We start from the raw sequence: 27,082 nt of genomic DNA on the forward strand, positions 1-27,082 counted from the left end.
ATGTTCCGTTCCATTCACAACAGGTTCTTAAGCAAATAATTTTGGAAATTTGTAAAATAGAAAACTGTTTTTTCTCATTTTCATTTGCAAATCATTTTCCTACTTATGGAAGCAACATTAGTACATTTGCTTTTTTCCAATATAATGCATCCTTTCTTTTGCTAGTCAGGACAAAATTAAATGATCTGTTAAAAGCATGATTGTATTTAACAGGGTATTTAAAAATGTATTCTTCCTTTTAAATACCCATTTCAGAATGGGGATCAGGTTTGGAACCCTTGTCATCCCCCCAAAAAAATACTCCATTTGCCCGCGCGCCCCCCAAGTGCTAGTCCCTATGGGATTATTATTATTTTTGGGACTCTGGCATACAGAAAAGAATACTGAAGGCCATTTAGTCCAACTGCCTGCAATGCAGGAATCTTTTGCTCAACGTGGGGCTGAAACCCACAACCCTAAGATCAAGAGCCCTTTTCTCTATCAGCTGAGCTATCTAACTTCACTCTGCAGACATGGGCTTGTTTCTAATTGGTGTGAGCAGTTTTCCAAAAGTAAAAACTAGGCTATGTCAAATTGATCACACATTGTCTACTTTGGCCTTTAGAATCTCCTCGTTGAATATTAGTATATTCTAACCCTAGTATTTACAAGCCATTAACTTACTGGTACAGCTGTGTTGGTCTGAGGTATAAAGATGTATTTAATTAAAGGAACTCATTTTCACCCAATGATGTTTGAATAAATGCAAAACATGATTGTGTTTTCAACACTTAGGTTTAAAGGAGTGAAAGGTAGCATTCTCCAAGGAAATCAGTATGTTTTCCATAAAAATGGAACCTTGGAAATTCCTGTAGCCCAGAAGGATAGTGCTGGCACGTATACCTGTGTTGCAAGAAATAAACTAGGGAAGGTACAAAATGAAGTTCAATTAGAAATCAAGGGTAAGAAATCATGCCTCATACCACTCTTCTAATCACAATTCCCTAAAGAATTTCCAGCTGTTAAATATCTTAATAGTAATTTTATGTTTCAGAGCCAACAATGATTATTAAGCAGCCTGAATACAAAGTTGTACAAAGGACTGGGCAGGTTTCCTTTGAATGTACAATTAAACATGATGCAACCTTAGTACCAACAGTTACGTGGTTGAAGGACGGCGCTGAATTGCCAAATGACGAAAGGTATGTACATCATTTTCTCTTTCACCATTTCTTTTCAAGGCATTAAAACCCAGTTATTTATGCATTTCATAGAAGAAGTACAATTTTCCTTACATGATATTTCTTATGGGACAACATACTTTAATGTGCCCTATAGGACTTAAGGGGATTTGGTCATTCTAGCATTACTTGGTTAGTATATTTGCAAGGTAGTGCACAAAGTGCACACATTTTGTGGAGGGGTTTCCCATAGGCTTTATTTCAGTCCCATGTGACTTACAAGCCACCAGTCATGTATTGTGGTTTTCCCGTTGCTCAAGGAAGGTGGCAAAAACAGAAAGTTTGTTGGATAGCAATATTGTGGATCACAAATTTCGCAGGGTGTCATATTTTGGCTGACACAGAAAAATAAGACATAATGAGAAGAGATAAAAGGGGTAGACTATGTAAGAAAATGCGGTTGCTGCCTTCCCTGTCATAGGAATGCATGCAAACAGGTGTTTGACAGCTTTGTAGTCTGCTACAGGCATACAGAGGCAGTTATATGATCTGCAATCTTCATGTCCTTATTCAGACCAGACTCAAATTTTGGTTTGGTTTTTGGCAGAATTTAGGCCACAACTTTATTGATTACAGCAAGTGAGTGGTTGCATAGGCTCTGGTTCAACTAGCTCCCCGCACCGTTGCAGGTAGCGCTGACCCAGGGCACCAGCATAGGTCAGCCTAGGGTGAACATCTGGAGAAGCGGAAAGCCGGGAACAGGCTATTTCTGCTACCCAAATGCCCCCCTGGACTCAGGCATGGGCACAACCCCCTCTCAGGGGTTGACCAAACTATCAAGTCCTTGGATTCCTTTAATGGAATACGCTTCACATAGGGATGGTGAGAGCATTCTCCCATCCCTATCACCTGAACCAGAGCCTGTCCGCAACCTTACAAGTTGTGATGATTTGCTACATGGCAGGCGAAACCCAAATGGCACCAGCCAATCAGCCAACTGGGGAAAATTCCTGCCGTGCCCCTGTCCCAATGACAGATGACACACGATGGCATAGCAAGGTCAAGCACACAGCCCTAAATATAGGGAGAGTTGGGCGGGTGTTCCAATGCACACACTGAAAGAAGAAGCTCTAGGTCACGTGCATAGGTATATATAGGTCCCTTGATCCATTTAGCTTGCGTCCCATTGGCCTGATTAAACCCAGCATCAAGGGACCTACCAATTGGGTGTTGTGGCTATTCAATCAAACTCACCCACAACACAGGGTTTGGTTGCCAGGTCCCACCGCAGCATGTGCCCTCTTTAAGGAAGGACCTGATTTATTACAGCTGTTTGAAAAGGTATATAAATTAGATTGCAGAATGGGACTCCTAACACAATTGTAACTGCATATTTGAGTTCCAATTCAAATCCCCAAGTTCCGACCAAGATTCCCTGTTCACTTTGTGGAACATGGAATTTTTGGACCTACCCTTTTGCATTCATGGAGCTTTCCTCTTCACTGAGGTGTATTGTGAACAGGCAGCTTTGCGTATATAGATATCAGAACTTCTATGCCCTCTTCCACTCGCTCCACTAGGTGTATGCAGATTCTGGAGAGAGCCGAACCATGAATCCAGTTTAAGACAATGCAACACACTATGTAAGCCAAATAGTGACTTAGCTCAATGCAGCTGAAAAATGTTTCGGAAGGAGCAAAGTGTCTGTGATCTCCTGTCCTGAAGGAAAGGAGATTGATGTGGCCTAACATTATGTGGCACTAAGGACTCTAAATAGACATGCATTAGAGGCTATTCTGTAAATTTTAGAAGCTACTGAATCATAGCTAATTATTTTAAATTTAGCATAGATGGATTAGGTAATACATTTTTCAACCACAGTAATTATATACTAATTATATTTAAGAAGTACCATACTCTTGTTCCTGCTTCTACTACACTATATTTTTTGAAGATGCAGGCAATATTTAGTGGGTTGATATGTGACCTAAATGTGATTTATTTACTGCATGAAGGATGCTTTCTCAATATCAGATAATATCAAAGTATTTTTCAGTACTGATATTAAGATTTAACTGTATTTTGTTGCAATATATCATATAGTCCTATGCACCAATGGAGTGATTAAATGTATTGTAATTGCAGGTTTATTGTCGGTAAACACAACTTGACCATTATGAATGTCACTGATAAAGATGGTGGAGCATATACTTGCATAGCTAATACTACTCTGGACAGTGTTTCTGCAAGTGCTGTGCTCACTGTTGTTGGTAAGATTTATTTTAACTTATGATTACGTCTATGATAAATCTATTATCTATTACAGATAGGTACAGATAGGTATCTGAAGAAGTGTGCATGCACACGAAAGCTCATACCAAGAACTAACTTAGTTGGTCTTTAAGGTGCTACTGGAAGGAATTTTTTTTGTTTTGACTATTATCTATTATTGAGTTTCAGCTAATGGTAGGGTTGCCATATGTCTGAATTTTCCCGGACACATCCGGGAATCAGGCTGGAAAGCGTCGTCCAGGCGGATTTTCATCAAATCGGCAAAATGTCCGGATATACCTGGATGTATGGCAAGGGGGATTAATAATTTAAAAGAAATCATTTTTAAAATTTAAAAAGGCAAAAAACTTTGATTTTCACTTTGGGGAATATGGCAAGCCTAGTTTAGGGGATACTGCAGATTGTTCTGGAAAATGAAGACAATAAGTTAATTTACTTCATTTCTCCACAAATTTAGTTGGATTTCATATGTGTGTGTGTGTGTGTGTGTGTGTGTGTACGTGCACACGCACATTACATTCTTGATAACTTTTAGCCTTGTCCTATAGGACTCTATCCAGAGAAGCATGGGCATAAATTTATGTTGCCACATATACTCCTGAAAAGCCACACCGGAAGGTCATGGAACCTTGAGTATGGTGTGGGATGGAATGCCGGAGCTACAGTGAGAGGAGGAATCGAGTGGAAATCAGACAGACTCGGTTTATGTGGAGAGAAACTCTGCATGCACAAGGCAATCGTCCTCAGTTTCCATAACTCTCTACTGGAGCTCCTTGCAATCCATAATAAGTTGCTCTTGAGGGTCTTCATGCCACAAGTGGGCACAGTGGGGGAAAGGGGTAGGAAAGCCTTCTAATGTAAGTCTCCTTATGCTCAGACATACAGTGGTGCCCCGCAAGACGAATGCCTCGCAAGACGAAAAACCCGCAAGACGAAAGGGTTTTCCATCGCGGAGGCGCTTCGCAAGACGAAGTTCCCTATGGGCTTGCTTCGCAAGACGAAAACGTCTTGCGAGTCTCGCCATTTTCCCCCCGCTTCCCCCCTCTTTTCAAAGCCGCTAAGCTGTTAATAGCCTTTTAACAGCTTAGCCGCTAAGCCCGCTAAGCCGCTAATAGCGCTAAATCGCTAATCCGCTTAGCCGCCAATGGGGTTGCTTCGCAAGACGAAAAAACCGCTAGAAGAAAAGAATCGCGGAACGGATTCTTTTCATCTTGCGAGGCACCACTGTACCTGGATCCAACCTATTTTATTTACGGATTAACTTTATTTTTAATGCCTTTTATTGTTTATACAGGTAATAAGCATGCACACTTTACAGATGCTTTGGCAGCACTGCACACATATTTGAGAAGGGAAGAAGGGCCCAAAATTTAGTACCCACATGATCGAAAAGGTTTTTTAAAACTGGCTGTATCAGCCACAGAGACATGATCCAGCACAGATAAATACACAGCTCTGAATGTTCAGCATGTGGGTTTTCTCTGGAAGCTCTGTTTTCATACATGGATCCTCTGTGCCTGATTCTGCTATGGATTGCCCTAGCAATATTAGGCTTTTGTCTATAAACTCATTCACATCCCAGCTTTTTCTGCTTGTTGAATTAGAAAAAAATCAATGTCTGCCTATGCCTGTTAAAAGGGGGGTGGGGAAACTTTCCTTAATCCATCTCAGGGACTGGGGTTGAGGCTGTAGAAACCAATTTTGCCTTAATCCATTGTATATTTACTTTCCTGACAGCTTATATTATTTTAGATAGCTATCAAGGATCAGCAAGTTGCACAGGAACACGTATTCCTATCTGTGTACCTGGATGTGGGCTAATTTGCCTGTTGCATGGGAAAATAAAACTGATACAAGCAGTAGGGTGATACACACAGATCCACCTGCTAAGCAGTCTTGTTCTGCAAAGCTACAAGCAAAGCAGGGAAGGTGTACTGTGTACAAACACACACACACACACACACACACACACACACGTGTGCTACTGTTATGGTTGTGATTTCCTGGATTGTGAAATGAACTAGGAAGGAAACAAGAAAGTTACAATGAGCTAGTAAAGAAGTTACCTTATGGTTCAATATAAGTTAAGCAAGACCTTTTTGTTAGTCATTGGCTTATTCATGAATAACCCTACAGTATCCAGGCTTTGTTTTAGTTTATCACATGTTTGCAAGAAGTTGCTTATGTCTCAGAACAATGGATGTCGTCAATTTTACTTGCTACAGTTTTCAGCTTGACCCCTAATCAGTGCATGATTAGAAATTAATACTTATCCATATAGAAGTAACAATGTGTTATAATATTCAGCCATTTTAATAGTAACTTACTTGTACAGTTCAGTTTCTTTTCCGGCTACTAACACTGACTATATACTTTATATTAATATCCTTTTTCAGCTCCTCCAACAGCCCCACCTGTTGTTTACGGTAAACTAATAAAAAAAAGTCTTGTTTGTGTCATGCACCAAATGTTCCTAACCTTTCTGCCTATTTCAAGCTGAGATTTTCTCTCCCCCCCCACCCATTTCATTACATTTTACAAACTTACTTTGGATCTGATGACAATTTAGTATTGTATTACCATTCTTTTGAGCTAAATGCTTGAACTGTTTCATTATTATGATTTAATACAGCCTGTGATCAAGACCAATATTTCTAATAACCGAGTAAACATTTTATCCAAAATTGTGTTCAACATACCTCTTTAAGTACACATATTTTCATCATTAAAATTTGCCTTAATACTTCTCCATCCCCACAAATCATTTACATTTTCTCCACCAGATAATGTTTAATATTCCTTTTGACCTTTTCTATGGGCTTTTGGATATGTTTGGCTTATTCCTGCGCTGTTATATGAAGAACAGCAAAATGGATACTAGTCTGAAGTTAAGTCAGCAGCTAAGTGCAAGGCCTTAGACTGATTAAAATTAAACATGGAGCTGTGCCGGGAATTAACTACAGTGGTACCTTGGGTTACATATGCTTCAGGTTACAGACTCCACTAACCCAGAAATAGTACCTCGGGTTAAGAACTTTGCTTCAGGATGAGAACAGATATCGTGCAGCGGCGGCGGGAGGCCCCATTAGCTAAAGTGTTGCTTCAGGTTAAGAACAGTTTCAAGTTAAGAACGGACCTCCGGAATGAATTAAATACGTAACCAGAGGTACCACTGTACTTGTTTTCATCCTTGGCCAGGGCTAGCACAAGTCTTGGGTAGACTCTGCCCCCATCTTTTCTTTACTCCCAAAACTTTAAAGATGTTTTGCTGCTGAATCTTCAATGAGTTTCACAGGTCCACCTTTCCTGAGCTTGGCAGAGTTTCAGCAGTTACGTCTAAATGTGGTCTGAATGTTCTCTTCCAAGACCTTTCAGCTCAAAATTTAGGGGGACGATTTTCACCTATTTTCACCACCACAAAGTTTTGATAGTGGCGCTCCTCAGTCCCACGGAGGTGGTGCTGCATCTGGGGGCAGAGCATATTTTAATTCTCAGAAATCCCCTGGGAATAACCTGCTAGGGGACACATATTGTTTGGAAGGAAATGTCTTGACCTTAAAATCTCACCCAACGACCAGCAAGATCCTTGCCATGTAGGGAGAGAAAGACTCTGCCTGTTTTCGTTTCCCTTCCAGATGTGATGTGAGATAAGACAAGTAAGAAAAATCCTTCAACAAAGCTGCAGGAATGATTCAAAGTCCCATTTCCACAAATCACCAGAAACACCACATATGCAAACTTAAAAAAAACACACCTAAGTTTAATATATTTTTGTTTTGCCCTTCCACCCAAAGGATCCTCAGGAGGGCTAATAATTCAAGGTCAAAACTGGCGATGGTATGTGGTCTTTAGGGGGTTTAAAACCTTTGCCCCTGCTATTTTCCCAATTCAAACCACTCCTGTCTCAGCCATCAGTTTTTGCACAAAGGAGAGAACTCTCTATTTAATTTGGGGGTGGGTAGGGATTGCATATGGACCACAGAAGATGCAAAGGGTTAGTACTCCCCTACCATCCAAGGTGATTCAAAATGAGCCTTACATGGTGACAATTTGTGTAAAAACAGCAGCAGAAGCAACAACAATAATATCAGCTCCATATCTGTGCCTTTATCTTCTAGTTTGGTCCTCAAATAATTAAAACATATATAAAATAGTGGTACATCAAAACAGAGTTAGTTCTTCAAACCATATAAATCTAGCACCTAAAGCTTAAAATGCACCCAGAACCCTAAAATCATCTTAAAAGTTCAGGAAAATAAAAATGTCAGGAGAAGAAATCATCAGCAGAACCTGTCTGGAGAGCAAGTTATTCACGTAGAGACTGCTGAAGCCACATTTCAAATAATCTACATATCATAATTCATTATATTATCATCATGGCTTCCTCCAAGGATTTTGTGGTTTTGGATGAATTAGAAATGCTGTTCTAAGATCCCTACTCTCCTTCCCCACCCACCCCATACCAATTTTGAGGGGAAGTTGTGATACCATCACAGTTAAGCCCATTCGAAATGTATATTATCCAGAGTGAATAACTGCAGATGAAAAAAAGAAAGAAGCAGCGGTGATGATAGACTATGGGCATGGTCAATAGCTGAGTTGTTGCTGCATACTAAGACAGGAAGGGGGAGGAAGAGGTTGGTGCAGTGCAAACGTGCTGGCAGGTACATTGGATTTCACCATGTCAACCACACCCCTCTCTGTCCCAGTATACAGGAGCAACTCAGTTGAAGGATGGTCAGGTAAGTGGCATAGCCCCACTCTGCCATCTTCTACTTTCAAATGGCTTTGAATTGGCTTTGCCAGGTGAAATTATTGTTATTATTATTACTATTATTATTATTGGAAACTTCCTAGAAAAAGAACATCAGAGTGCTTCTGATCACTGTAATTCTGAAACAGTTTTTTTGTTAATATGTATGCTTTTTATTTTCCTTTTTGTGTATGAAGAGACTTGCTTTCATATACAGTAGTTTTCTACTCATCATCATTAATCATAAACTGAAACTGCTGGCGAACCATACTACTTCTCAACTTTCCAGTTACCATTATTTCTTAAAATGCAATCTGGCACTGGAGTTCTTGTAACAATTCTTGCTTTTTCTTCTTTTTGCATTGTTTCCCAGCAAAATCGGTTATTCATTTTCATTGCAGTTGCATGCTAGTGACCACTAAATCATTTGTACATGTTGAAAGCCGTTATGATTAGATTTTGTTTTCCTGGATAGCAACTAATTTGTGTTTATCTTCCTTTGCGCTTATTTGGCTTGCAGATCGTCCTGATCCACCTTTTGATTTGGAATTGACAGATCATCAAGAGAGAACTGTTCAGCTCACGTGGATACCGGGCAATGACAATAATAGCCCTATTACGAGTATGGTTTGCTATGTCTATTTGACTAAATTAAATTAAAAGGGGAACAGTGTGTTACATTTAAAAGGGAGTGTGTTTTGTTCCTAGATTCTAAGTAATTATATTTTTCATTTGCAATTTTCTTATTAGCTGTACACTTTTGTACCATTATTGGACACTAAGTAAAATAAAAAGGCACAATTCTTTAAGGCAGGGGTGGGAACCTTTCTTTTCATTAAGAGCTGGAGATCACGAGGCATGGCCTTTTCTGTGACTTCTCTTGTGTGTATGTGCTTGCTCTCTTTCAACCATCCACATTTTTTTATCAGCCACCCACCCCTCTGTTTGCTTTGCCAGCACAGATCTCAAGTTCTTCTCTTTCCTGAGAACAGAATGCCTTGAAATGTGGCCATAGTAATGGCTCATCTCAGAGGAACTGGAAGTCAAATGCTGCTTCACTCATTGTCTTCTTCTCATCTCCTTTGTCTCTCTGTAGTCTGGCTTTTCTGTTCCTCTTCCCTTTAACCAGCACCAGCCCTGATGGTGCGCAGCTGCTGCTGCCATAAACAAATGCTACAAGCTGGGTTAGAGAAGTCTATTTCTAGGACAATCTGCCAACTTTTAAGGCTATAGCATTCCTGTTTTCAAGCACATGAAAACCTCTTTTTACACAATTATCATATTTTTAAAAATATATTTATTTCTAAGAAAAAATGTTTACATTCCATCCTAACCATTTTTCAGTATACAGAGATAACATATCATTACATAGTGAAACCTATAATAATAATAATCATGTTGATATCATGCCATTCCTACACTAAAAGAGGACAATTTCTTATAAAATTATATTGACATAGATATTGTCCTCAGCTCATTATAATCTGAAACATTTCCTTTTTGCTTGTTGCATGACAGAAAGTTCTCTGGTTTCTGAAGCAATCCTCTTTTATTTTATATGCAGAGTTTGTCATTGAATATGAAGATGCCATGCGTGAACCAGGGATATGGAACTACCTGACAGAAATCTCTGGGATCCTGACAACTGTACAGTTAAAGCTGTCACCATATGTTAACTATTCATTTCGTGTAATAGCTGTCAATGACATTGGAAATAGCCAACCAAGTGAAGCCTCTGAACAATACTTTACAAAAGCTGCAAGTAAATAAACGCTATCACTTACGATTATCAGCTTAGACCATAGATAGTACTGAATTATTTGGGATGGGTAAAGAGTTTACTCAAATATAAATATTTAACTTCTAGAGCCGGATGACAATCCTACTGGGGTTCAAGGGATTGGATCAGAACCTGATAATTTGGTGATCATGTGGGAGGTAAGGATATATACATTTTTTAAGAGTTTGAACCCTTTCAGAATTTGAACCCAAAGAAGGTGTCCTCTTTGGGCTCCAGGGAGGGTCTCATCACAAGCTGTAGGGCAGTGGGACTTTGTTGAGGCTGCTCAGCCTCCCCGCCTACATCTGGCATGTGGGGTAGCATAGCAGCAGTTGCTTACCCACGTGTGTCAGCTGAGCAGCCTCAACAAAGCCCCACTGCCCCTCTGGCTCATGAGGAGAGCCTCATCAATGCCTGAAGAAGCTGTCCTCTTTGAGCTCTAGGGAGGATCTTCCCATGTGCTGAAGGTTTGCTTAAGCTGCTCAGCTGCTGCACAAGAAACCTTCCCCATGCATCAGCTGAGCAGCTCACCATAGCCCTGCTACACGTCTGGCTTGCAAGGAGACCCTCCCCAGAGCCCAAAGAGGACGCTTTCTTCAGGCTCTTGGGAGGGTCTCTTCGTGAGCCACAAGGACTCTCCAGGGTGCTCCCCAGTTCCGGTTTACTGGTGTTGCACATGTGTGCAGTTGCATGCAAGTAGATCACACACAAGTAGGGAGTTGCCTGTATACGAATAAAATTTCACTAAATTAAATAAAAAGGGGAACAATGAAACTGCCCATGAACTACAAAATTTCTGAAAGGGTTTGGTTGGAAATATCTAACTATGCAAGCAATAAGATTAATACATTTCACAGGAAGCACCTGGTTAAACTGGCATATTGTGGAATTCTTCAAACCAAGGCCATTGGTTTTATAAAATTCTTGTCTTATTTTCTGTATTTGCTTTAAATGCAGTAAAAGGTAAAGGTACCCCTGCCCGTACGGGCCAGTCTTGCCAGACTCGGGGGTTGTGCGCCCATCTCACTCAAGAGGCCGGGGGCCAGCGCTGTCCGGAGACACTTCCGGGTCACGTGGCCAGCGTGACATCGCTGCTCTGGCAAGCCAGAGCCGCACACGATAACGCCGTTTACCTTCCTGCTAGAAAGCGGTCCCTATTTATCTACTTGCACCCAGGGGTGCTTTCGAACTGCTAGGTTGGCAGGTGCTGGGACCGAGCAACGGGAGCGCACCCCGCTGCGGGGATTCGAACCGCCGACCTTTCGATCGGCAAGCCCTAGGCGCTGAGGCTTTTACCCACAGCGCCACCCGCGTCCCCTTAAATGCAGTAGCTAACTATAAATATCTTCTTCTTTTTCGCTTTCCATTTTAGCCCTTAAAGCATTTTCAGTTCAACGGTCCAGGGCTCCAGTACAAAGTCAGTTGGCGACAGAAGGATGGCGATGATGATTGGACATCTGTTACAGTTGCAAATGTATCCAAATATATTGTGTCTGGTACACCGACCTTTGCTCCTTACGAGATAAAAGTGCAGGCGTTAAATGACTTGGGACCTGCTCCAGAACCAACAACAACAATTGGACATTCTGGGGAAGATTGTAAGTTGATTTATTTTATTTATTTTGCAATAATCCTTGCTGCGAGGGCTATACATTTATCGCAGTGCACTGAAGCTTTGGCAGTAATTACATTATGGTGCAATATATAGATTCACAACCAAATTTCTAGACTTCTGAAGTCTCTAAAATGTCATGAGTGTGTGTAAGTTGCTCTAACCTGAGATTTATTGAATTTTCTCCAACAGTACCAATGGTTGCTCCAGGCAATTTGAAGGTACAAGTTGTAAACAGCACCTTAGCAAAAGTGCAATGGGATCCAGTTCTGTTAAAGTATGTCCGAGGTCATCTTCAGGGATACAAAGTAAGTTAACCATTGTAGCCTCTTAAATAATATTTACTCTTTGTTTATATTTTTGGGGTGGGAACTTCTAGCTATGAGTTCTGAACTCTAAATATTAAAGTTTCTCTCTTTTTATAGTAGTCTGTTTCGTTTTCATCAGCCAGTATTTGATTGAAATAGCTATTCTGTCAGCTTCCATGTGATTAAAGTAACTGCTTGAGCCATTGTGTTTCACTTTCTAGAAGAAAGGCCATTAGTTCAGTTCTGTCAAAAGCGATTTTTAGCCTGACTGCTGATATCCTTTACCCTTAAGTGCTTCCAGAAAAGTGTGACGTGAATGGTTCTGAAAATTAATATAGCATGACTCAACCAGGGATTATTCTTTCTAGTACAACCAGCATTAGGGGAAAAAATCAGCAGGCTTGAATAGTTATTTTTTTCTACTGCTAATAATTGTGAATTCTACCTTCTCATACCAGCATATTAGATAAAACTTAAAACAATTCACTTTATAAATAATGTTCTGCATAAACCTGGCAGGTACTGTGTTATCAAATACTATCATCCTGCTGTGCCACTAAATCACTTCAGATTTGTTTCTGATAAACCTTTTAAAGTAATAAAAAATAAAGGTTACTGCAACATATATGCCTTGTAATTGTCATGGGCTAAAAAAATTAAATCACACCCTGTAGCCACAGATGAACATGAACAGTCTTAAAAGCACTTGATTAAAAGGATCTGTTGGTGGGGCTTATGGGCTTTATGTCCAAATAAACATGCATAGGATTGCATATATCCAAATAAGCATGTTTAGGATTTTGTATGCCTCACTAAAAGAGCCTCAGAACCCTAAATTGCATGTCAGAAACCTTTATCATAGTATGTTGCAAACCAGAGAAGCAGTAGATAATTTTTTTAAAAAAATATATTTAATTTTTAGATTTACTATATGAAAGTGGAAAGTTTATCTGGAAGAATTAACCAGCATGTCGAAAAAAAGGCACTGTCTTTTCCTGGAAATAAGACGCATGGAATGTTGCCAGGATTGGAGCCATATAGCACTTACAAATTGAATGTTAGAGTGGTTAATGGAAAAGGAGAAGGACCAGCAACCCCTGATGAAACATTTAAAACTCCCGAAGGAGGTATGCAGTTAGAAAACAATAAAGCTACTCTATTTGCATTTAATGTTTCAAATGCACTTTACATTCCTGAAAATCATAATCCTAGCAGTGATCACTAGGATTTCTTGAGTAAAACATGAATCAGATTAGAATGTGGGTCTTACATTGTTCCACTGCCTAATCAGTATTACATTGTGTAAAAGGTGGAAGTAAATGTAGGGCTCATTTACACTGGCTTGTATTTGAATTTTATTTAATTATGGTGGTGGTGGTGGTGATGGTAAGTTTGCTACTTACTATCTTTAACATGTGTCATTTTATCATCTTAAAAGTTCCGAGCGCACCCTCCTTTTTGAAGATTACCAATCCAAATCTGGATTCCCTCACTTTGGAATGGGGACCACCTTCTCATCCAAATGGTGTTGTGGTAGGATATATACTAAAGTTTCAACCAAGTGAGTAAACAGTTGTTTTTCATTTCTCAAAACACATGCTTACTGAATAGTTAATAGCAGCTTCTTAAGTTGATAATATATCTTTGTAGGGAACAGATTCAGGTAGGTAGCTGTGTTGGTCTGACGCAGTCGAAATATATAATAATAATAATAATGTCCAGTAACACCTTAGAGACCAACTAAGTTTGTTCTTGGTATAAACTTTCATTATTGTTTTATATATTTGGTAGGGAACAGTTTATAAAAAATGCTTCAAATGGGAATGGGCAATGCTAAATCAAATCTGGCGACTTTTAAAACTTCCAGTGTATTCCACTTCTGCATTCCTGGTGTCCCATTCGTATAGAAAGCAGGTTGCATGATAGCACTTTTCTCTCTCTCTCTCATGCAATCTGGCATCGTGTGGTTTTGGAATGCCACCTGATGGTTGAAGGGGAAATCACTGCTCAAAATCGCTACCTCCTCCCATCAGCCTTCAGTTTTGATTCATAGCTGGTTTATTTTTTTCAAAGCACTCCACTATACTTATTTCAGGTTTAGGTTTTCCATGTTTGGATGGTCTGTCTGTCTGAGTTAACCTTGCCCAGCCCTCCACAACTGTTGGTGTGCTTCTTCATTTAAAAATAATAATAAAGTTCTTTCCCACTCCATTCCCTTTCAGCTTGCCCCATCAAACATTTTCTGCTTTTCCAGACTCCCTCCAATTTTTTAAATAAAAATTTTAGCCTCTGTTTTCCTCCCTGTTTGCCTTGGCTACAGCCTTAGAGACATGAAGAAGATAACACACAAATCCATGACTTTCCACGGTACCAGAGAGCAATGCTGCATAATTCAATTTTTACCTAGGGCTGCGGAAAAATATACTGCTTAGTGTGCCAAAACATGTGTGCCGTATGGCTACATAGAATCCTAGAATTGTAGAGATGGAAGGGACCCTGAGGATCATCTAGTCCACCCCCCTGCAATGCAGGAATATGCAGCTGTCCTATACAAGGATCAAGCCTGCGATCTTGGTGTTATCAGCACCATTCTCTCTGAGCCATCCATGGTCACGTGATTAAGGGAGTTTACTAATTCAATATATGTAGTAAAATCTGGTGCAATGCTTTTTGATGCAACAGTTATGTGCTCCCAAACAACTACTAACTAAATTATTTGTGCTGTCTTTCAACAGTTAATAACACACATGAATTAGGCCGCTTGGAAGAGATCAGTATACCAGCCAATGAGACCAGCCTGATATTAAGCAACTTAAATTACAGCACTCGATACAAGTTTTACTTCTACGCACAGACATCAGTTGGAGCTGGAAGTCAAATAACAGAGGAGGCAGTAACAATTATGGATGAAGGTAAGATGGGTATGTATAAAGAACGTCCACTTACATTTGAATAATTGTGCTATTTTGCTCTCTCTAAAAATAAGTGAATTTGGCTGGCTGTAGTTGGAGAATTGTCTCTATGGTTTTGGTTTTCAAAAATTTGGTGCTCTTAGAACTGCTGTAATGTTTATCCCTAGAAAAGCTGTGCATAATTGTTTTACAAGGGACTTGCATATGCATATAGTCACTTATATCTATTGTGTCATGCTAAACTATGCTTTTTAAATTGTCACATAGCTTTCCAGGCACCATAGTTGGGCTATGGTCACACAAAATTCACTCTAAAATGGCTATATGATCATCTTGCAGCTGTATGTATTTTATGAAACGGTTCCCTTGCTTCCCACTGCCCAATGAAAACAAGACTTTAGGTCATATCTGGATTGCACTGTTTTAAAGATTTAATGTCTACTTTTAGCTTTTATACTTACTGCAGTCCTGAGTGATTCAGTCAGAGCTGCCTCCCCACCAGAATGGAATGGGGACTTACATTAAACCACTGTGGATTGTGCAGTTCCATGTGGGCGTTCTTTCTTTGCAAGTACAGATATACCCTGTGGGGAGAAATCTCTACCTGAAAGGTAGAGATTTTTTTTTACGCATACTCTACAATACTCAACCAAGTGCACAGAAAGTTGCCATTTGGGCCTGCGATTTGCTTTCATAGCTTAATCATTGGGACATATTTGAGCAGATACTTCCACAGAATCATTAGCATGAAGACAATAGTCAGAAAGCCATGTAAAAGCATCTGTTTGCATGTCGAGGTCCCCAAGCCACCCCAAATAAGTCACACATCACACAGAATTTTTTGTTTAAGGTTATTGGCCTAATCTGGCCACAACTTTATTAAAATACAAAAATTGTGAGTGGTTGCTTAGGCATTGGTTGCGACTATCTGCCCCCGGTGGGGACAGACTGACATTTCGCAAGCCTGCGAAAGTCAGAAAAGGGGAATACATTTGGGGGTAGCGACGAAGCAGGGAACCTGCCCTCAGCCGTCCCCAAATGCAACCAGGGGCTCTTGCGTGGCCCTAGCCCCTTGACAGGGTTTGGACAAAAGCAATGGTGAGCCCCTGTATTCCTTTAATGGAATACCCTTGCAGCAGCAGCATTAGAGGGGCAGGCACAGCCAATCCATGCCCCTCAACCAACCAAACCAAAAACCAATGCCTAACCGCAACCTTACAAGTTGTGACGATTTGCTACACCGTAAGCAAAAACCAAATGACACTGGCCAATCAGCCAAATGGACAAAATTCCTACCGGGCCCCTGCCCCAAGAGCAGATGACCCCATGACAGGCATAGCAAGGTCAATGCGAACAACCCTAAATATAGTGAGGGGGGGACAGCCAATCTGATGCATGGAGTGAAAAGAGGAAGCTCTACGCTTCGTGCAGGGAGTTTTAACGTTTCTAGCTGTCAATCACAAAATGGCAACATTAACTTCTTCCCAACAACAAGTGAAGCCCAATCACAACAGTGGCCAATGATCAATTGGCCCGCCCCACAATTTTGGAGTGTCTTGTCGGCCCCCACCGCAACACGTGCTCTCCATGAAGGAGAACACGCTATACTGCAGCTGTCTAAGCAGTATTATACCCTAAATATAATGCATTGTGTTTTGTATCAGTTTTATACTTTTGGCCGCTGCATTAGGATTCTTAATTAAAGCCTGTTCTGCAGGTATAATACTTTCCTCTGAATCACTGCCCTAAATCTAATAGTATCCAAAACAGGGAATAAAGCCAAAACCAAACATAGCATAACACATAAGATGCTAAGCAGGGGCAAGTTACAAGTGAAAGAAACTATAAAGTGACCTTCCCTGCTGTTTTTGAAAATGCCAGACTAAAAGCATCATAAAAACTGGCAAACAGAGGAAAGTAATGCTGGTCACTTAGAAAAGAAAAGAAAAAGCTGTCAAGCAAGTCCTTTATTTTGACCAAGCAACCGACAATTGTCCTAAGTTTGGCAGAACAAGGAAGTGTCTTTATTCTGGAAAACTGCTGTAGTGTGTGTGTGTGCACATGCATGCACACCTATGATTTAACTTAACTGCACATTAATAAATTATAAGACAAAAGGATAAGTGGTTAAGAAAGGTGTGGTTTTTTTAAAAAAATGATAGTAGGTGAAACAAATGCATGATTATTAGTCTTTGTTTTTAAAACCACTCTTTAGTGTGAGTGTTTAACTTCTTATTCCCTTCTTCTAATACTTTAACTGCATGCCTTTGTGCTTTAATATATATGTGTAGATTTATACTATAGATAGGTATATAGATATATATATGCTCCTTTTGTTGTACCTAATTATGTAGTGTCCTTTTATTTTCTTCCATTTATGCTGGTATTCTTCCGCTTGACCTAAGTGCAGGTAAAGATGAGCATGAATTGTATGGATTTTTTCAAATTCTAAATTCAGTTTCTTTAAAAAGAAATCAGCCTGTATAAGTGAAAGGAACAATGCAATTCATTAAAGGAGAGTGTTGCGCTGATAGAGGGAATGTTTATTGGACATCCATCAATTTCTTTAACATAGTACTGTCTTATTGCTTCAAAAAGCATACATGTATGTACTGTCTTTCATGACAATCCATTAGACAGGCTCTGAGGAGGAGGCAAGTTTGTGCTACAGGGAGGAGCTCATTTTTCTATCACTAAGGCTGTTTTGTGGCAGTAATGATAGCTTGCAGGTTTCTCTTCCTTCAGAACCTCTGAGAATGTCTCTGCTAGCAATGGTGGGGGGGAAGTAAAGGTTTCCCTCCCCAATTAATTCAAGCATTGGTGAGATCTAGTGCCAAGTGTTTATTGGTCACACCGAGCTTTCATATGTCTGTGTCCTGTAGAAGCAAAGTGGGCTAGTATATTGCAAATAAAGTGGAAGCAAAGATGGTATTAAATAAAGTTCACTTTTCAAATACACAGACACACAGACATGTACAGTCAGTTCATTGAATGCCATCTTTTGCTTACTCATTTCCAGTATACCTTTCTCCTTATATGTGTGGCCTTAATAAAAACACAGAGAGGATAGTTTCATGACCATTTTGGTTCCTAATACCTACTGTTCTATAGGAGAGTTTTATGTTATCTGTTCATAGGCTGACCTGTTAAATGCGCTGTTTGGTTCACAGGTTATAGAACTTATTAGCTGTAAGTTAAGATGGCTGTTGTTATTAGCATAAGAAAGTGAAATATAAACAATAATTGGAGAAATGGTAATCAATGTTACTATCTAAAGAGTAGTATAGAACTGTGATGTTGTATTAAAGCATCATGGATTAAAACATCATAATGTTGGATTACTTCCTGTAGAATTTCAAATCAAAATTTCAGAGAATCTGGACACATCAGCCTATTTCTGGCTCATGTCAGTTTTCCCCAAGCATATATTCATAAATTCATTCCACTGCATTATTCTCTATTTTTTTAAAATCCCACATAAAAAAATTCTTAAACACATAATGAAACACAATATACATATAAAGTATATGTTAGCCTAAAATTTGCATTGTTTTATGAATCTGGATACTTTCTTGAAGTGAGAACTATATCGCAAAATTCAGAAAAGCTTGAAAACTGAAGGGTAATTACATTCCCGCTCTTGGATTGGTCTAGGAGGTCCTGATTAGGTCAGTTTGCTTAAAGATGTGGTCGACATGAGATTCCCACCTATCCTTACTTGTTTTGTTGAAACACTTCAACAAAATATGCTTACAAATATCAAAACAGTTTCATACAGAAATTATTTGGTATATTGTGCTGACATGTTATGTAGCAGTTTGACACCTTACAACCACAACATACTTGTTCTGGTACATCCATAAATTAATGTTGTTGGTTTTACTTAAATAGATGGTTGTCATTGTTGGTATTTTGCCTTTTTATATGAATTAACTGGCTATTTAACTTGGTTAATAAAAAAAAAAGCTATATAGATATGTCATTTATTAACTGAAGCAGAGGATAACAACAACAACAACAATGGTAATAATAGTAAGAAATTTTTAGTAGTAGCAGTAGTAGTAGTACCTCACCCATCTGGCTGGGTTTCCCCAGCCACTCTGGGCGGCTCCCAACAGAATATTAAAAACACGATAAAACATCAAACATTAAAAACTTCCCTAAACAGGGCTGCCTAAAAGTCAGATAGTTGTTCATTTCCTTGATATCTGATGGGAGGGCATTCCACAGGGCGGGCACCACTACCAAGAAGACCCTTTGCCTAGTTCCCTGTAAACTTACTCAGAGCTGGACCTCAGTGTCCAGGCTGAACGATGGGGGTGGAGATGCTTCTGCAGGCATACTGGGCCAAAGCCTTTTAGGCTGGATGTTAGCATTTCATCATCCAAAAATTTTAGAACTCCCCATTTCTTCCTGTTCTTACCATCATACAGGGGTATTTCCCCTGTTCATAATACAATAATCAGATTATGTACTGGGGTGGGGGGAACCACATTGGCAAAGATGACAATTCTTTGTTTTCCTGAAAATAATAATAGTAATAGTAAATAAATAATTCCATATGCCGCTCATCTGGCTGGGTTGCCACAGACACTCTAAGTGGCTTCCAGCAAAATATAAAAACACAATCAAACTTTAAAAAATTCCACATACAGGGCTGCCTTCAGCTGTCTTCTAAAAGTCATACAATTGATTATTTGTTCAAAATCTGATTGAAGGTGGGTGCCGCTACTGAGAAGGCCCTCTGCCTAGTTCCCTGTAACTTTACTTCTTGCAATGAGGGAACCAGCAGAAGGTCGTTGGAGCTGGACTTTACTGGCTTTGTTAGATTACTCCAAGAGAAGCGTTTCCAAAATCACAGTTCTCCATAAATTTCTCTCTGTGCCCAGAGCATGAACAGATTCATGTTTGATTTTGCTCTGAATGCATCTCTGCAGAGTGGAGCATGGTTCCTGAATGTGCTAACTGACTGGTAACAATGTGTTGCATCATCATGTAAACTGTTATTTTGGGGGAAGCAAAGATTAGTCTTCAGACATTTTCAAGAAATCAGTCAGAATTAAGTCCTCTTTCTTGAAGGAATAATATCCAATTGTGTTTTGCTGCAACTTCCTTTAATTTTGCATATCTGTTGCATTACTAAAAGGCATCTGTTTTGCAAGTTCGTCAAGGAAGGTTCCTGTTTTTGAGTACCTAGAACTTACACAGGCTCAAAGTAGGGCGATTCTATATTTTGTTTTACAGATGCAAACTGGGAGCTTCCTTCTTTTCTAGATCAAGCAGCAGTAAATGTGTGCTGCCACAGAAAGCAGGAAGTTGATTTCAGTTCCAGAAGCTGGGTGATGGACCATTGTGGGGGTGGATTAGCACAATCTTAAAAATAAAAAACTCTGATCTTTCCCCTGACAGGTTTTTCAGCATTGTTTCCAGGGGGAAAGAAATGCATGGCATTTCATTCCTCAAATGGTTTTGCATGCTGAATAATGTTTGAGAACATGTTGTGAATTAACCACACAGAACACACAGAGGTGCTGAAGAGGCATCACTTTACCTTACCTTTTAACAGCTAAAGTTTCCATTTTATGAAACCCACCTCTTATGCTGAATTTCTGCTGTTCTTTTGTTACAGAAACTGTTTTATGATTTTTACTGCTTATCTGTGTTTATTATTGTTTATTACATTGCTGTAACCCACCCGAGGTGAAGGGTGGGTAAAAAAATAATACAAATAATTAATAAAGTAACGAACGCAACCTACCATGCACTTCAGCTATAAAATCCTTCTTTACTTGGTCATCTCTGGGATTGCACACGTTGTACCGTTGCAGTACTTGATGGGTGCCTCCTTGTGATAAAAGCCTATGTTCATCAGAGTGATGAATGAATGATTATTAGCCTTTGAAGATAACTATAACTATTATTATTATTATTATTGATCTGCATCTTAATAATGATTTTATGTGCTTGTTTTCCTTTTGCAACTTATTCTCCTATTGTATCAAGTAAAATGTCTTTAAAAGAACCTGCATGGGTGTCCATTTATGTATGTGTTGTGTTGACTTAACAGGTAAGATGGTGCTGTGATGTATGAAACATTTTTACTCTGTAAAAATATTTTCACTGTTTGTTTTCCTCTTTCCTGCTTTCTCTGATGAAGAAAATTCAGAGAACCCTTTTGAAACCCCTTTTTGAAACCTTCCCTGTTATGCATACTGTACCAGAGACAGATTTAGGGTGGCGAGACTGGTTCCCCTGCACAGGGCGCCGAGCGGAGGGGGCGCCTTCCCGCTTCCTCTCCAAAGCCTAAGTAAGCGCTTGCTTCGGGAAGGAGGCACGAGGGCTTTGAGAGGATCCCTCCAAAAGCCTAGTTAGTGCTTGCCCAACTCTGTGAAGTACGGCTCCAGGACCCACCCTTGTGCCTTCATCCCAAAGTCCGGTGCCTCGCTTAGCCAATTTGGGAAGCTGCTACAAGGGCCGGGAGGGCATCAAGCTTTGGCCTTGCACAGGGCACCATATTACCAGGGTCCACCCCAGACTGTACCTACCAACATATAAGGGGAAGGATATTTACCTTATGGATTTTAATGCCATCAAAACAGCTGAACTGCAATGTTCCACAGAAAGAAACTGCAGGAAAGAAATTCAAGAATTACCAAAACAATATGAAAATAGAAAGTTATATTTCTGCGTGTCTTTATGGTTTTCCATCAATCTGTAGAATTACTGTCACTTTTGAGATGTTTGCTAGCCTTTTAGATGTGGCTAGCCTTTTATCTGAGAAGTAGAATTCATAAACATGCCTACTTATCTGGAAATGTCACACTGAATTGAATGGGGCATACTCTTAAATGAGTTGCATAGAATTAAATGGTTATATAGTTAGTTGTACCTCATAATAGACTAACATAGCATGCTTACTACCATGTCATATGCAATGTCTGCTAATCCTGTAGTCACTAATTCTCCAATGGTGCCACAGTGGAACAGAACTCAGGGAATCACCTCCACTGGGTTACCAGGCAGGATCCTCTTTAAAAATAATAATAATAACAAAGTACAACACCATGAGGAAGGGCTTCTCTTCAGCTTCCAGGCCTGCCTTGCATTGTTGGCAGGCAAGACAGTTGTTCAGAGCATCACAGACCTTTGTGACAATTTTGAAAATAGATTCCCCCCTCCCTTCCCTAATCCTTTTAGTTAGAAATTTGGATTATATGTAGGAGGACAAAAAAGCAAATTTGGAAAGGAAAAAAATGATAAGTGAACCTGTTGTCCACTTCTATTTATGGAGATTGTTCATATAGTTTGGGGAAATATGAAGACTGCTTACTTTCCAGTTTCCCAACCTCAGGGCCACCAAAGCACTCCATTTTTTTATAACTTTGGTAAAATACATTATGTCCAAACAGGTGCAAGACATTTACTGTCTTTCTAAATGTGCCAGCTTATCAGGTGGCTTTTAGAGGTATTGAGTCCTCCTTGTCCTACCATAAAAACAACACAAGGATATAGTGGCAGCGATAGTGGATATAGTGGCAGCAAAATGAGGAGAAGGAAATGGGGACAAGAATAACTCTCATGGCTCTGATTTTCCACCTTTTCCTGTTTGAGTTTCACTGCAACCCTCCCTGGTGTATTTGGATGACCTACACATGGGGGTTTCTGCAAAGCAATGGAAGCTAGGAGAACTAGAGTATTTCATTCCACTTTTCATTGGGAGGTCAGATTTCATGGAAGAGCAACAGCTCAGTTCAGTCTCCAGCATTTCAAGGTAGGGTTGGGGAGGACCTCCACCTGGAATCCTGGAGAACTACTGCCAGTCAGTACTGAGCTAGATGAACCCAGTGGTCCAAGTCAGTGTAAGACAGTTTCCTATGTTCCTATCCTTTCATGGTCATTCATTTACTGTTTCTGAACAGAGATTTGATCATAGAATTGTAGAGTTGGGAGGGAATTGGAAGTCCAACCCTCTGCAGTACTTCAGTGCAGACAGATTTGTCCATCCTCACAATGTCCCGTTGGTTAGAAGACGATATTTAAAGTCTATAAGGATAAGATGCCAGCTCACTATAAATGCAATACTGCTATTTCCACAGCCTACAGAAGCCTACTGTGTGCAGAGATGCACCCTCAAGATTCATGCACACCTTTGCTAGACATTATCAAATGATCATACTTGTAACGATGTGTTATCCTAATGCTGCATTTCATAGAAGAAGGCGGCTTTGGGATAAAACAATTGAATCTCCCTGCTGTTTGGATACAAGAAAACTTGGTACACCTGAATTAAAGGTTACCCCACCGCAGAGGGGGAAATATTGACATTGTTTATTTCCATTCTCAGTGATTCAAAGGTGGGGTAGTTTGCAAATAGGTAAATATAGAGAAAAGCAACAGTTATATTCTTGGAAGCCCATTCAGTATCTGTAGTGGGTTTAGATAGTTTGACTCTAGTAGGAAGTTCTTTTTCTTTGTTAATCATAGCAGTACATTAGCTCCAGTGTTTTCATGCTTGTTGTATTAGATCTACTAATACTATTAGTAGACCTCCTCTCAGAGTAAAGTTCATGGTAGAAGCTTATCCAAACTCTTGTCACAGCCGGGGGGCTGAGGGGAAGCTCCTCCCCTTGGTTCCATTTTAAAGAGGACCATGCCTGGTAACCAAGAGGAGGGGCTTTCACTGAACGGAAGAGTGGTCCACCTGAGAATTGCTGCTAATGGGAATTCATGGTAAGTCCACATTTTTCATTTTCCCGAAAACAGAAACAAATCAATATTCTATTTCTTAAGATGCAGGTTAGGGAAGAAGTTAAAACTGGATTGTACGAGATGCATGCAGCCTTTCATATTTTGCTCTGTTTTTCTTGTGTATTTAGTGCCGCCAGTGTATCCAGGGATCAAAAATGTTACGGCAGCTGCTGCTGAGACCTATGCCAATATCAGTTGGGAGTATGAGGGTCCAGTTCATGAGAACATTTATGTTGAATATGGTGTGGCAGGCAGTAAGAAGACATTTCATTGAATTCTTCCAAATGCTGTAATATATTTCAAAATATTTTAATAATAAGAAAATGGCCCCAAATCGACTTAAGTTTTCAAAAACTAGTTTTGCTTTTAAAAAACTGCAGCAAACTTTTCAATATGAAGTGCATAGAAGTGTGTACACGCACACATTTGAATTAATGTTATTTCATTGTATTGTTTTAGGAATTAGAGCCAACAGCACTTAATAAAATGCCCCTAACTAAATGGACATGCATGGAGCTGCACATAGAGTTTTCTATCACAGCTACTAAATTCCTGTTGATCAGCTGTTTAGTAGGTGGTGACTGAATCAAACCCTTTCCCTCACCCACAAACGGCAATTCAGCAGAATTTTTAGCATTGTTTTGAAAAGCACACACAGCCCCAGAGGGAACGGCTCATGCAAAACTGTGTGAACTGGTAGTTCCCCACCAAGCAGCATATATACGTGAGGACGTGCTGCTTCTGCATCTTCAGTTACCCCTCTTTGCCCACCTCACTCTGGTGAGAGTTGATGAGGCAGCCCATCATGGAGTAGATTCAGTCTTATTAAGCACATACATATTTGTTGTGCTTGGAATTCTGTTATTAAAACCTCATTAATGCAATGCAGCTTCAGAGATACTTAACCTGAAAGGTTATGAAGCAAAATGTCTTTAACAATATGCTTTAAACTACAGTATATTGAAACTGGGTTTTTTTTTTTGTGCCATTAAATTCATATGTAGCCAATTAGTCTTCATTAAAACTAGAAAGCCTGATTTTCTAAACATCTTCAGGGCAGCAATTTGATGCAACTATAATCCTAAAGTTAAATGCTTGATGCTTTGCTGGCAAAAGGTGTTTGCTTGTTTGCTTTCCTTTAGTTGTATTATGTCCATGAGGTTAAAATAGAATAGAATAGAGTCGGAAAGGATCAACCAATACAGGAATCTTTTGCTCAATGTAGGGCTTGAACCCCAAACCCTGATATTAAGAGTCTCACGCTCTACCTACTGAGCTATCCCCAAAGGTCACTTTTTGGTGGTCAGGGCATATTACTTGCCCCATTACATGAGAAGGAAAATAATGCCATCACCAGTCCCCAGTCAAGTCCAGTTTCAGAGAAGCCTTGTGTAATTATACAATGTGTATCTTTCACATTTTTAATAAATCCTGAACAGAAAGATGTGAGAAGCATATCTGAATGGAAGGATTTTCACTCTTAATTCTGAGAAAGGTGAACTAGGCAGAAGTGGGCAGTTCAACGAGCCACACAAATTCTGGTTATGAATGAATTCCTCCCCTTTTCTTTGCTTGATTGCTGAGAAATTAAGGAAAATGTAAAGAAAAACCCAAGTAGAAAATGTGCCTCTCTTAAAAATTTAGGGTTTTAACACCATTTTTTCAAGAAAACAAAACTATAATCAAATCTTTGTGGCCATTTTAACGGTTAAAACAACATATACTTTCCTCTAGCATACTAATCAAAATGAATCTTTCACAATAGACGAAAAATGAGATTGTGACTGTTTCCAGGCCCGATAGTTGCTGCAATAGAAAAAGAGAGAAATAAAGGCACCTTAAAGGCTATTAAATATCTAACAGCGTAAGCTTTCGTGAACTGGAGTCCAGTTCACCAAACACATGAAGTACTATTCTAAGTTGACAAGTATACACCCACATAGGGTTGGGAGCAGGGTTATAAGCAGTATATATTTCATTATGAAATGAAATGAAATGCAAAAAGTACAAACTGTGACAATTACAGTATATCTTAAATGCACATAAAATCATTTGTGACTATACTATTCATAATTATTAATGTTGCTTTGTGAATAGCGCCTGTAATTATTTTACATCCATTTAAAGTTGGATATAATTATTGTAGTCTTCAGGGGTTTTTTCCAACTCGTTCCCTTCCGATCTCACTCCTTACTGTTTGCACATGCACACACACACACAGTGTTCAACTAGAAGTTGTTTGACTACAAACCCCATCAGCCCCAAACAGCATGACCAAAATTCAAGGAGGATTGTGATTTTACAACCTCTGGAGGGGTACCACATTGACTAAGGCTGTATTAGTCCATTAAAGCACGTACCATAATAAAAAATATTAGGCTTTAAGGTGCCACAATACTCTTTGTCATTTAGCCTACAGTTTACCTATATATTGTATATTAGTAAATAACAGCAAGATATTTTTGAGACTGAAATCTAAACTTTTGCCAAACGGCAGTAAGAAGTGTAAGCATGAATTCAAGACAGTGAATTTAAATACTCCAATTGTTGTGTTCCTAAAAATTTTGTAGGCAAAGAAGATTTGAAAAAAGAAAATGTTAATGGTTCCCGGAACTTCTTTATGTTAAAAGGATTAACACCAGGAACATCATATAAAGTCCGGGTTGGTGCTGAGGGTCTTTCTGGTTTTAGGAGTTCAGATGCTGTGTTTGAGACAGGTCCAGGTGAGGCACACCATACCAATTCTGCTCTGCATTCAGAATTGTGATGTGTTAAGTGCTGGGAATCTGAAGTAGTGCTATGTTTGTATATTTATATATAAAATTATCCTTTTCTGCTCTACCCAAGGGAGAGCTAAAATGTGTGTCTCATACTCGCACCAGCATGTCTTTGGTATGCTCCATGAATTTGTTGGTTGTCTTTATCACTTTGCCATTTGTTGTAAGGAAGTATACATTTTTCACGGCTCCTTTTGAGGGGCCCTTTTTAATGCTTTGTTTCTGGATTGTACATTTGTGTTAGAGAATAACTAAGTCTAAGGACATCAAACTCGGATTATCAAACTGGTTCCTTCTATCTTAAGGATCAATAAAATTGTATTAACTTTGTTGTTCTGATAGACCAAATGTATTAAAACCAGAAGAAGTATAGTATTTGGCATGTTTTCTACTGAATCAAAAGTAAGAAGGGAGATAAAGAGCTTCTTTCCATTTATCTTTATAAAACAGCAATAATTTAAAGAGGAAAATAATAGTTTCTGTTACCAATATTGATGTCATGTTGAGTGGCATAATCATATGTTCTTTATGGAAGTGTTTAGGGGGTGTGCTGTTGGTACAGGCGTTTCATAAATTGTATATACACTGCAATATTTCAAAAGTAATGCTAAGAACAAATGTTAACTTTAGGATGTGGAACAATTAGGAAGATACCAAAGAACCTGATAAAAAGGGCCAGTTTAAAAAGTTAAAATCATGTACTCTGATTATATATGGGAAGAATGCAAAGTGCTCTTCTA

The 27,082-nt window shown here is 39.4% G+C and overlaps 1 protein-coding gene across 22 annotated transcripts in view; it reads left to right on the top strand.

The window, feature by feature from the left end:
• The window catches only part of NRCAM (neuronal cell adhesion molecule), a 129,760-nt gene that overhangs the window by 79,249 nt on the left and 23,429 nt on the right, over positions 1-27,082 (top strand). For 9 of the 22 annotated variants that reach the window (XR_003708611.2, XM_077934653.1, XM_077934643.1 and 6 more), the window contains 14 exons: positions 775-941; positions 1,034-1,181; positions 3,306-3,430; positions 5,849-5,878; positions 8,726-8,827; positions 9,770-9,967; positions 10,073-10,143; positions 11,358-11,583; positions 11,790-11,905; positions 12,828-13,032; positions 13,344-13,466; positions 14,641-14,826; positions 23,694-23,819; positions 26,136-26,288. Coding sequence is in view for 21 of the 22 variants with exons in the window: in XM_077934653.1 (XP_077790779.1) it covers positions 775-941; positions 1,034-1,181; positions 3,306-3,430; positions 5,849-5,878; positions 8,726-8,827; positions 9,770-9,967; positions 10,073-10,143; positions 11,358-11,583; positions 11,790-11,905; positions 12,828-13,032; positions 13,344-13,466; positions 14,641-14,826; positions 23,694-23,819; positions 26,136-26,288 (1,976 nt within the window). In the remaining variant the exon portion in view is untranslated. The remainder of the gene's footprint in view (positions 1-774; positions 942-1,033; positions 1,182-3,305; positions 3,431-5,848; positions 5,879-8,725; positions 8,828-9,769; positions 9,968-10,072; positions 10,144-11,357; positions 11,584-11,789; positions 11,906-12,827; positions 13,033-13,343; positions 13,467-14,640; positions 14,827-23,693; positions 23,820-26,135; positions 26,289-27,082) is intronic. The other 13 variants (XM_077934646.1, XM_028747200.2, XM_077934647.1 and 10 more) reach the window with 8 other exon arrangements.

Source organism: Podarcis muralis, chromosome 10 (genome assembly GCF_964188315.1).
Source record: "Podarcis muralis chromosome 10, rPodMur119.hap1.1, whole genome shotgun sequence".
In the NCBI taxonomy this organism is placed as follows: domain Eukaryota; kingdom Metazoa; phylum Chordata; class Lepidosauria; order Squamata; family Lacertidae; genus Podarcis; species Podarcis muralis.